At 42.5% G+C, this 12,544-nt stretch overlaps 2 protein-coding genes across 2 annotated transcripts in view; one reads left to right on the forward strand and one right to left on the reverse strand.

The window, feature by feature from the left end:
- Positions 1-12,544, reverse strand: part of ccdc106a (coiled-coil domain containing 106a) — a 366,031-nt gene that overhangs the window by 235,863 nt on the left and 117,624 nt on the right. The window lies entirely within an intron of this gene.
- Positions 1-12,544, forward strand: part of cacng8b (calcium channel, voltage-dependent, gamma subunit 8b) — a gene marked incomplete at both ends in the record, with an annotated part of 55,273 nt that overhangs the window by 32,511 nt on the left and 10,218 nt on the right. Inside the window, one exon of the mRNA XM_080745936.1 lies at positions 11,249-11,332. Within this exon, the coding sequence (XP_080602062.1) occupies positions 11,249-11,332 (84 nt within the window). The remainder of the gene's footprint in view (positions 1-11,248; positions 11,333-12,544) is intronic.

The following is a 12,544-nucleotide window of genomic DNA, read 5'->3' on the forward strand; positions in this document are numbered from 1 at the left end:
CTGGGTGCAACGTCATGCAGACAGGCCAATATGAGTGGTTGGAGTTGGCACTCCCAGACTGTGATAGAAACGGCCACATCCAATCATCTGCTACAGAAATTCAAAAAATGGCCCGCCCCTTACATCGAGTCTGCCCGAGAGAGCCCAGATGTAAGGCAGAGCGTTACGCACTGCTGAAACTATCTGGCGAAAGTCAGGTTAGGGAAACTCGGGGTTGGCACCAGATGTGTTAATATGTCCAATGTAGGTATTTGTATTTAGGTTCATAAAGTTAACATAACTAAATGTGTTTGATGTGATTTCAGGATTCCAATTAAAAAATAACAACAAATAATTCAGAATTCCAATTCAAAAGAAGCAAAAATAGCCGATCTACAAGCTTGATGCTGCGATGCGTTTTGAGCTTGTAGATCTGCTATTTTTGCTTCTTTTGTATGAGATACTAGAATGACAAAGTAGGGAGTAGCAATATGCAATGTGGCCCTCTGGAGTGAAGGTGGAAATATAGTGGCCCCCTCCATCATCAAAGTTGCCCACCCCTGGTATAGAGGGTATGCGCATGGCAGTGGCTCAGGGGTAGATGAAACCGGCATTAGAACACGGAGGGTTCCCGAATGGTTCCCAGTTCGATCCCGGGGCTCCCCCAGAGTTAGTGTCGAAGAGTCCGTGAGCAAGACTCTGAACCCCTAGTTACTCCGGGTGAGCAGGTTGTTGCCTTGCATGGTTTCCTCCGCCATCGGTGTATGAATGTGTGTGTGAATGTAATGCAATGCATGTAAGCTTTATCTATGTAAAGCGCCTTGGATGAAGGCGCTATATAAATGCACTTGCATTTACATAATCCTACCTGGAAGTTATGCGGGAATGCCTACTGAGTGGAAAAAAAAGTGTAGGAGTCATGATTTGATTTGATTTTATTTGGATCTCTTTTAGCCCATCGGGCTAATCTTCCAAGAGTCCATAAGAACATAACATTACATTACAAGACATCACATTAGTGATAAAACAACACAGAATATAACAGCATAAATTATTAAAATACAACCCTACTCACTCATTCACACTCACATACACACACACACATGCACAGTACAGTACATGCCTGCCCATGTAAGAATACACATACCCATCTACATAAGGACTATGCATGGCAGGGGCGTCCTCCTCCCTGAGCCAGCCATACATCTGGCCGCATACCAATTTACTCAAAAAGAAAATGTACAAAAAACAAAACAAAATAGAAAAGAAAACTAAACAGTAAATGACACAATAAAAGTAATTGTAGCTATGATAGCGCATTCCATAATTGAATAATTGAATATGCCGACCCTTCTTTTATACACACTTTACAGCTTGAAGCTTCTCTTGGTTAATGAATTGTTATTTATTTTTCTTATTTACATAGATTTTGTATTTATGAATTGAATCTATTTTTGTACTTTTGTGTTTTTGTATGTATATGTAGAGTAGGTCCTTGTGTGTCCGACCGTTCCAACGTCGTCGGGTTCAACCTGGGACGAGTGTGTTTTAGCGCTGACCGTTCTTGTGTTCTTCTCAGCCATAGTATACTTTAAAGGGTGTCTTACAGCCCTGGCCTAGGGGAACCACCACCAACCCAAAAATATACTGCCTTAAATAATGAACTCTGACAGCAAAGCAAGCAACGAGGAACTGAATATGACCTGGCAAATTAAATAAAACCCAAGTACAAAGACTAACATTAAACTACTAGAGGGAAAAGCTTGGTCAAACACAAACGTTACCCCACCCCTCTCCAAACACCCGCTGTTAAATAAATGAGTGATTGCAACATTACATGAATCAAAGAGCCGTCCCAAGAGGTGCACTGCACACACATCCAAAAATGATTTCAAGCTGGGCTGTATAAAAAAGTCTAACAAGGAGAATGAAAGGGAAACAATAATCCAGTATAGTAGGGTAAGTGATATTGTTCTTTGATGAAACAAAGGGGGGAAAAATGTTAAAGCACTGATTGCTTTGTGTCATCACTTCCAATTTCACTTGTTTAATCTGTGTCTTGTCTGATATATGAGTTCTCTATCCTAATTGGATACATTTGGTATCCTGACCTTATTCTGCATTTTCTGTTTATTAATGTGTACTATCAGAACATAGAGCTATTTTAACACGTATTTTTGATATACCTTAAAAAGCTCCCCAGATAAATTGGGACAATTAACCCTTTTTTGATTAATAACTGTTGGGGGGGTTTCATTACTTCGACTACGAGAGGGTACCAGCGTTGGCAGGTTAGCTACACACCATGTTAGAATTCACCCGTGTCGAAAGAATGGAACGTCGAACAAGTGTTGTGTTGCAATATCGACACGCACCCATTATTGGGTAGCTTTTTAAAGACGGTGTGTGGATATTTCTTCCCTTCAATTCTTTAAACCAGGAAGAAACACGCAACAGGATCATGTTGTTGATGATGTGGGTTGAGACCCCAGGAAGGGTAGCTCTGCTGTGACTGTCCAGTAAGCGAATGGGGATCTAATAAATAAATCAAATCGACACGTTGGCTTGCAGTGTGGCTGAGCAGGGAGAGAGAGAGGAAAGCCCTCTGGAGTTCAGTGGAAAGCCCACCCTTTTAAAGCCTCCAATGGAGATCCCTGGAACAACCAGCACACACATATTGTTTGTTTTGCAACGATATGTCAGTGACAAATGAAAACTTCTTGAATCTTTTGAATCTTGAATCACATAGCCAGACGATTAGATATCTCCACCTACAGTACTACAAATCATCTGGATACATTACAGTCACCAGTGTGCCTTCAAATCGTCACTGTCGGGCTGAAACCTTTTATCTCCAAGTTTCGAATATGTACGTTTCTTCGTAAAGTAAAGCCCTGCTTCATCACACTAGACTGTCGCACAAGACTAGAGAAAATAGCTGATCTACAAGCTCACAATGCCTCACGGTGCGAGGCGTTGTGTGCTTGTTGATCGGCTACTTTCAATAGTTTAAATCATTTTCAAAATGATAAATACAAAACGAACGGTTTTGGACATACAAAGTTTCCACCCGACAACAAACAAAATGTATCCAATGTGTGTGAAATAGGGCTCCAAGAGCTAATCCATCAACTTGACAACAAGGATTGTAATAATAATGCATTGATTTCTCAATATGTCACTTGTAAAAAAAATAAGTCACAACTCATCTCAGTATCTCAGCCGTGAGAAATGGAATGGTAATTGGTTGTTTAGTGATTGGTTCACGGAAGCGATGGGCGTCACATTGGAACGGCTTGGTATAAGCTGTGCTTTAAAACCATTGGTTCTCAGCCTTTTGGGGAGCAGGTCACATTTGAAAAGAATTCTAAAACATCCGTGGCGCACCCATTTGACTGCTTCAACACGGCAGGCTGCGATCAATCAATTGATTGTGTTCCCGGCTTGAGTCAATGGAACTAACGTAGTATATACTGTAGCTCCTATTTAGCAGTATCACAATACAAACTATTTTCAAGGTTTTAAAGAATACATACCGTTTTCCTTCTTCTTCTTCTTTTAACTCAGCGGGTGCCCACGCATCAAACTCTTTGATGTCGCTGGAGGCCCACCCGGGATGTAGCCCATTCACCGCGGGTTGCTTCGAATGGACGCTGAGAGCATCGCGTGGCCGTTTTTCTCCATATACTCCAATGCATTTCCCCATCTTTAACGCCCTTTATCTCTGATGTTTTTTTTATGGCTAAAACTGTGGCAGACGGTGGCAAAATGACCAACTTTTGATCGGCAATCAACAGCTATGATCAACACTGGCCCATACAGTATGTTACACTAGTAAGACACCTGAGGGTGACATGCGACCTCAGGGTGACATGCGACCTCGCCCTAAAGGGCAAGGTCGCGCCAATTCTTGACCATCTGGCCAACCACAGCGTTTCTCTGACGATTCTAGTTGTTGTCATTCTGGGGGGAGTTTGTTCATGTTTTTCTGAGGGTATCAACCCTAGGAGACACAGGGAGAACATGCAAACTCCTCACAGAAAGGCCCTATCGCCCACACCCTAGGTGGGGTTGGCGATAGGGTTTGCCTAAACATGGAGATGTGGTACAGAATGACTCATATATGGGCATAAAAAGTATGTCATGTGACATCACTTCCTGTACAGACAGTCAGACAGACAGCCATTGACTCCGGCCTAACAATGGCTACTGTCTATGACTGTAGTCCCATATGACATGATGGACTGGACTATCTCCATATTATATAGTGTTCTCCACATCTCCATGTTTAGGCCAAACAGGTTTTCTCCATTTCTCCATGTATAGGTCCAAATGCCCAACGTTGAGCTTGACAACGAAACGTTCTTAACACAGCCGCCCCCCTATTTACTTTAGAAAATATGTTAAATTCTAAGAACGTTTCGAGTACCGGTTTGATACAAGAGCGAATAAGCGCTACACTTCTGGAATCCTGTGCGTCGACTTAAAGTCGTATCCAGGCCTAATAACTTTATCTGGCCGCCCCGTTGCCACCTCCTTGTTACATTTTCTTTTCTGAGACTGCCGACTGCACATTGTACCTCATCCACCCTTTATTCTCTCTCCTTTTGGTATCTTTATCCTCCTCCTCCTTTTTTTCTTTTTTATTCTTCTCTTTTTTTGTCTTTCTTAGTCTTGTGTATCCTTCTCTTTTTTTTTGTCTTTCTTAGTCTTGTGTAGCCGCCCCGTACAGGAAGTGATGTCACAACTCGCTGACATCACACTGACATCACTTCCTGTACAGAAGGAAGGTTACAGAAGGAAGGAAGGAAGGAAGGAAGGAAGGAAGGAAGGAAGGAAGGAAGGATGGAAGGAAGGAAGGAAGGTCACTCAAGCGACAAGGTTTTTCAGGGTAAATGCGACAGTCGGTCGCAAACAACAACATCCTGTCTGCGGTCATGTGACCAAGTGACGTCATGACGCATGCATTGACGCAGCAGGCCGTGTGCAATACAATGGTGGCTGGTCTGGGCATCCAGAGGGGATAACTAATCCAGAGGGGATAATAAGCCAATGTGTTAAACATAATTTTAATTAAATAATGTTATAGTAGTTCTAAATAGTTCTGGGGTCAGGGGACCCCCAGGGGTCCTTGAGGGGGTTCCAGGAGGTCCCCAGCTAAATGAATTTGTTAATACAGTGTCATAATCATTTGAACTGTTTTATCCACATTTTATATACGTTGGCTATTCAAAAATAGCAGATATACAAGCTCACAACGTGTCACTTCGTGCCATATATTTTTAACAAATTTAGAAAACATCTTGAAAGGGTTTGAAAAATGTTGAATGGTTTATATTTATCTACTCTTTTGGGGGTCCCTGGCATAAAACGTTTTCAGATGGGGGTGCACGGCCAAATCAATTGAATTTGGGGGTCCTTGACGTCAAAAAGGTTTGAGAACCACTGTTCAAGTAAATGTGCTTTGTTGGTGTCCACCAGTGCTGACTGTATCAATACCTGCATCTCTTTCTTCACAGAGCCAGTGGAAACATAATGAGAAAGAGAGCTGTCCATCTGTCCCTCTGTCTGTCTCCATCACTCCATCTTTCTCAGTCACAATCCATCCATCCGTCCGTCAGTCAGTCAGTCCGTCCTTCTGCACATCAGTGGTGTGCTGTCACCATCCATCCATCCGTCTGTCCGTCCGTCCGTCCATCTGTCTGTCTGAAATACAGATGCAAGACACTATAGGCGGGTACTTATCTGTGCGTGCGTGTGTGCATGCTTGGGTTTGTATGTGCTTGCATATCGTCGTTGTCGGGTGAAAACCTTGTATGTCCAAAACTGTTGGTTTAACATTTATCATTTTAAAAATGATTTAAACTAGTGAAAATAGCCGATCTACAAGCACACAACGCCTCGCACCGCGAGGCGTTGTGTGCTTGTAGATCTGCTGTTTTCACTACTTTTGTGTGACGGCCCTGTATGATGAAGCAGGGCTTTACTTTGTGAAAAAATTTACAAATTTGAAACTTGGAGATACAAGGTTTCTGCTCGACAACGACGATATATCCTCCTGAGAATCTTCGCTTTGTTTATTTTTATTTAACATTAAAAATAAATAAGTCGTGTACACTGTGTCACTACAATAAGAAAACTCAAAAGACCTAAAAAGTACAAAAGCAGGGTTGGCTGTTGCGGTCCGAGCACAACCCGATGTGTATGAGGAAGAGGGTGATAGGCCTGGGTAGTCACAGGTTTCCAGATGGTTCCCACAGGGGTGTCGCACAAAATTCTGGGCCCTGGGTACAAGGATTCACTTATGTTGTGCTTTAGCTATTGAAAAATAGCAGATACAAGCTCACAGCACGGCACTGAGCGCCACGCTACGAGCTTGTAGATCTGCTATTTTTGAAAAAAAAGTCTTTGAATATTTCAAATCCTTCTAAGGTTTTTTGAAAAATCTATGTTTCTATGTCAGTGGTGCTCAAACTTATTCATGTGAAGGACCCCCAAAATGATATGTATTTGGCCACAGACCCCCGTCTCAAGATATTTCATTCCAGGGAGGTTTCATGGTCATGATTCACTGACATCCTGGATGGCTTGGTTCTAGGCTTAACATAATTGTTAAATAACATGTGTGTGCGTGTGTCTCTCAAGGCAGGTAACTATTACACCATTTTTGAATCTGTCATCTGTTCATAGTTTCCATTCACAAAAACTATATAAATACAAAATATACGTGACTGCAAATTAAGAGGGAAACGGAAGTGGGATGGGAGTTTTGTTAAAGTCTATGGGGAAAACGAATGGGAGATTTTTATAGTGGCAACAGTAAACCACTTCCGCTGCGATGCTCTATTGTGGAAGTTTTAAAAAGCTGACCTCCGGAGGTCAGTATTTAGTTTTGTAGAAGAGCCTTTAGAAGAGTTGTCCCACCTCCACACACATGGTGTCTTTGGAAAGCTCAGGACGTCCTCTTCAAAATGACAACACGGATTTACAGTTTTTGTGTTCAAATGAGATGCAGATGAGATACAACAAAACAATGTCCACCGCAGAGGGCGCGGAGGACCATCTGGTTCTCAGGAGGGCGTGCGTGCGTGCGTGCGTGCGTGCGTGCGTGCGTGCGTGCGTGCCTGTGTGTGTCCGTGCGCGTGTGTGCGTGTGTCTCTCAAGGCAGGTAACTATTACACCATTTTTGAATCTGTCATCTGTTCATAGTTTCCATTCACAAAAACTAAAATACAAACAAACTCAAATATATATTTAAAACATCTATTTCCGCGTAGAATTACCGTAGGACAAAATATACGCGACTCTAAAGAGGGAAACGGAAGTGGGATGGGAGGCAGACATCCAGTGCAGCGGGTTCTTTGCTTCTTCAGCTCTTCGTTTCCACTGACTGAAAATAGCAACAACCTCACAACACGTCACAACGCGCTGTAAGCTTGTCGATCGGCTATTTTCCGCGAAAGCTTTGACCCCCATGAAAGACACTAGTATGGAGCCCTGTGGGACTCCACAAGTGTGGCTGGTGTATGGAGTACTTTTTTCCAGTGTTGTGCCTGAACGATCATTCAAAGAACGATCGTCCATGAACTCGTTCATATTTTGGGCGAACGTGAACTGAACGTACTGTATTTCCTCTTGATGAACGTTATTGTTGAACTCGCTCGTTCATTCTGGCGTTTGTGAACAGCGCTCGTCGGCTCGTTGGCGCGGTCGCCGTCGTCTTGTCTTTCTTTGCATTCACTTTGAAGTGCTGTGTGTCCATCGCCTCCTCGTTCGTCTCCCAACTAAAGCCTGACTTATACTTTGTTGTATGACGTGTTGCATGCCAAAAATAGCCGATCTGCAAGCTCACAACACATCGCAATTTACAATTTAGGCATTTTCTCTTAGAGTGACTTACAATAAGCAAGGTAATACATCAATACATCAACACAAATACATTGAATGCATAGAAATAGTAATGTACGAAAAAAACATAGCTAGACCGTGCACCTATTCATTAAAAAACTTTATTAAAAAGAACTAAAAACATATAAAAAAATGCTATCTAAATTACATGTATGGTCATTGAGGGTAGTGGAGTCTGAAGAGGTGAGTCTTCAGACCATGGCGGGAGCTAGGGAGTGAGTCCGTAGTTCTAAGTGCGACAGCAGGGAGTTTATTCCACAGTTTGGGGCCAGGAGGGCAAATTGTCTAGGACGAGTGGATTATTGTCCTGGGGTTTTTAGCCAGGGTTCTGTCAGCATCCCTGTGTTGGCTGATCTGAGTGAACAGGTGGGGTTGTAAAGCCTTGTAGGTATGGAGGTGCACCGTGCCATACCTTTGGTTGCTTTGAAGGCCAGCATCAGTGTTTTGTGGAGCGGAGAGGGGGGGAGACATGTGAGAATTTTGGCTGGTTGAAGACCAATCGTGCTGCGGCATTTTGGATCAGTTGGAGAGGCTTAAGTGCAAATGCCGAGAGGCCAGTGAGGAGAGAGTTACAGTAGTCAAGTTTTGATATGACTGATGTCTGGATGAGGAGCTGGGCTGACTCCTGGGTGAGGAAGGGTCTGATCCTACGGATGTTATAGAGGATATGCGTGTGACATCATCATCATACCCGGAAGTTAAGCGGGAACACCTACTGAGTGGCAAAAAACTACTTTCTGGCCTTGACAGCCCATACATCCAAACAGAAATGTCCTATCTGATTGCATTAAACGACCTTAAACTGACTCTCGATTCGCCATTCACTTTCCGCATGCGCATACCCTCTGGTCTATAACGTGTGAACCTACAGTATCGGGTGACTGATGCAATGTCTTGCCTTGAATGAGAGCTGGCTGTCCAGGCCCACACCAAGGTTCTTAGCAGTTGGAACCGAAGTCACCAGGGTGACACCAGGGTCTCGCGTCCACGAGACGCTGTGAGCTTGCAGAAGATCAGATGTTTTCACCATGAGGATACAAACTTCTGCCTTCATTACAAGCTTATCAGCTTTATGACGAGACAGAAGCAACGTGGGTATTATGGATTCAGTGGAATTTATGTGGGGGGGGGGGGTTATCCATGGATTTATTTATTTTTTTGTCTAAAAAAATCCATGTCTCAATCTAATCAAGAGTTGGGAAGTTTGGTCAGAAGTTAAAAGAGGACTTCACCACTTTTCAAACTGTCTTCATATAATAGGTCCTCACTAATGTTCATAATAAAATAGCACCATTTTTTTCTACTCAGTCTGGGTCTCATAGGAGAGCTGTCAAATCCTTCCACCGGTGACATCATCGTTTGACAGATTTTTTTAAACAATATTTTTGGGGGAAAAAAATATTTTTATTATCACGAGAACAATGGCTTCCACTTTTAACATTGCAACTTTTCAGGAATAGAAAGCCTGCAGTTTCTATTAGCTTTCATTTCCCATTGATGATGTCACCGGTGGAAGGATTTGACCCACCCACAGCTCTCCTATGAGACCCAGACTGATTAGAAAAAAATTGTGATATTTTATCATGAACATTAGTGAGGACCTATTATATGAAGATAGGTTGAAAAGTGGTGAAGTCCTCCTTTAATACTTTTCAATTGTTCAATATTTGTAAAAACCACACATAGAAGAAACAGATGCTCAGCACTGATTAATATATCAAATAAAATACAGTGGAGATGGCTGGTTTATGCCCGAAGTGTTCAAGAAAATGTCCCCCGCCCCCCTTTTTATGTAACATCAGTGCCAGTGGTGTGGGAACATATTGACACTTCTATCAATATGAATATGAATCCACTGCCATAATGATCCTATGCTAACACAGCAGCAACAAGGTCACACTGACCATCATAACTCAATAGCACCAGACAATACACACTAAATGAGTACAAATGGAGCCCATTTTGGTTCCATTGTGTGCACCCACCCAGGGGCGTCAATTGGGTATGGCAGGGGTATGCAGTGCAGCTGCCATACCCTGGGTCCAGGGGGGAGAATACAAGTTACTTATAAAATATAAATCCATGAATGTCTCTTTGTCTATCTGTACTGGTTATGTTGTTAAATTACATTAAAATAACTACAAATGCAAAATTTAACAAGGTATTATAATGATATTCTCCACACTTTTATTCTCCCCATCTTGATAGAATAGTATATTCCCAGGTTCCGCAGGTCAGCTGCACAGGTGCAATTCATTATTTTTAATTGTGGCACGTTTAGGCTACTAACATGCCAAGTTTAGCTGCACTTGAACAACTGTTCCAGACTGCCATGCCCATATCAAGTCCAAGAAGCCATAGAAAATTTTGGGGAAAAAATAATGAATCATGCCTGTTGCTAAGGTATGGCAACATGACTGGTGTCTTGCACGCGCGCCTTCGACACCAGTCATATTGCCATACCTTACCTTTTTCTGAACTGACGCCACTGCACCCACCCGAGTTAAATGAACCCTGTGGATTTTACTGTGTACACATTATCACTGTACACCATATTCAATCAGATAGATCTGTGTTCCAGACAGTAAGAATAGATTTTCTCTGTTGCCGTGTGTCACGCCATACACATACTGTACATACGTACCCGGGAATGAACAGAGTGCAGGAGATTGCCGAGAGAGACTCCAGGAAGTAGGTACACTTGCCTTAGTAAACAAAAGTACACACATCAAGTACACGTTCTAACAACAGGGAAAACGCTGCAGCGACCTGAGCTGGGCATGAAAGGCAAACACAAGGTCAGAGGAGGTCAAGAGGTTCATGTCATCGATGTCCCATTATTTATAATTGACCCTGTCCCTAACCCCAACCTCATTACTAACCCTGTCCCTTAAGCTACCCTCATTAAAACTAACCCTAACCCTCACACAATACAACAACCTAAACATTGCGGGCACCTCGATGTTAAATTGGATGAAATAATTGCTGTGTGTGTGGTTCTATATATGGGCTGTGTCAATGATTCTGACAAATGATAGCTCGCAGCGACATCTAAAAAAATGAAGAATTGAATAGCCAAAAGTATAAAAAATATAAAAAATGATGGCAAAAAGAAAAAAATAACTAAGTTAGTTCATTTCGGGGAAACGATGAACTTTAATTCAAAATGTGGAATTATGAACTATGAAATGAACCAGTTCAATTTAGTTTTTTTTGTGTGTGTGTGTGTGTGTGTGTGTGTGTGTGTGTGTGTGTGTGTGTGTGTGTGTGTGTGTGTGTGTGTGTGTGTGTGTGTGTGTGTGTGTGTGTGTGTGTGTGTGTGTGTGTGTGTGTGTGTGTGTGTGTGTGTGTGTGTCATCAGGGGTGAAGAGAGGAGTGTGTTCCCAGATCAACCACTTCCCAGAGGACGCTGACTTTGACCACGACGGCGCAGAATACGTTCTACGTGAGTAAAACACAGAATACGTTCTACGTGAGTAAAACACAGAATACGTTCTACGTGAGTAAAACACAGAATACGTTCTACGTGAGTAAAACACAGAATACGTTCTACGTGAGTAAAACACAGAATACGTTCTACGTGAGTAAAACACAGAATACGTTCTACGTGAGTAAAACACAGAATACGTTCTACGTGAGTAAAACACAGAATACGTTCTACGTGAGTAAAACACAGAATACGTTCTACGTGAGTAAAACACAGAATACGTTCTACGTGAGTAAAACACAGAATACGTTCTACGTGAGTAAAACACAGAATACGTTCTACGTGAGTAAAACACAGAATACGTTCTACGTGAGTAAAACACAGAATACGTTCTACGTGAGTAAAACACAGAATACGTTCTACGTGAGTAAAACACAGAATACGTTCTACGTGGAGTAAAACACAGAATACGTTCTACGTGGAGTAAAACACAGAATACGTTCTACGTGAGTAAAACACTGAATACGTTCTACGTGAGTAAAACACAGAATACGTTCTACGTGAGTAAAACACAGAATACGTTCTACGTGAGTAAAACACAGAATACGTTCTACGTGAGTAAAACACAGAATACGTTCTACGTGAGTAAAACACAGAATACGTTCTACGTGAGTAAAACACAGAATACGTTCTACGTGAGTAAAACACAGAATACGTTCTACGTGAGTAAAACACAGAATACGTTCTACGTGAGTAAAACACAGAATACGTTCTACGTGAGTAAAACACAGAATACGTTCTACGTGAGTAAAACACAGAACACGTTCTACGTGAGTAAAACACTGCGGCATGTTTGGTAGAATTGGAGAGGAGAGGAGAACAGGGGAGGGGAGGGGAGGAGAACAGGGGCAGGGACGTGCAGAGAATGTTAGAGAGGCAGCGGCAGAAATTTCTAAAAGGGCCTTTAGGTGGAAATGTCGAAAACAGCAGACCTCACAATGCATCGTGCTGCGACGCGTTGTGAGCTTGGAGGTGGGCTATTTTCAGTGCTTGATTCCACACTGAACTAAGCATAACCAAGTCAATACTGGAGATCTGGCATAACGGCATGGATTTCTACACAGAGAGGGCAATTCTTTCAACATAAGACTCCCCTGGAACTTGAATGCATCAAGTTCCAGGAGAGTTTGGACAAGGCAATTCTCTTGAATGCAGCCTTCAGGTATGGCA

Source organism: Nannobrachium achirus (genome assembly GCF_963921795.1).
Source record: "Nannobrachium achirus genome assembly, chromosome: 2".
Taxonomy (NCBI): Eukaryota; Metazoa; Chordata; class Actinopteri; order Myctophiformes; family Myctophidae; genus Nannobrachium; species Nannobrachium achirus.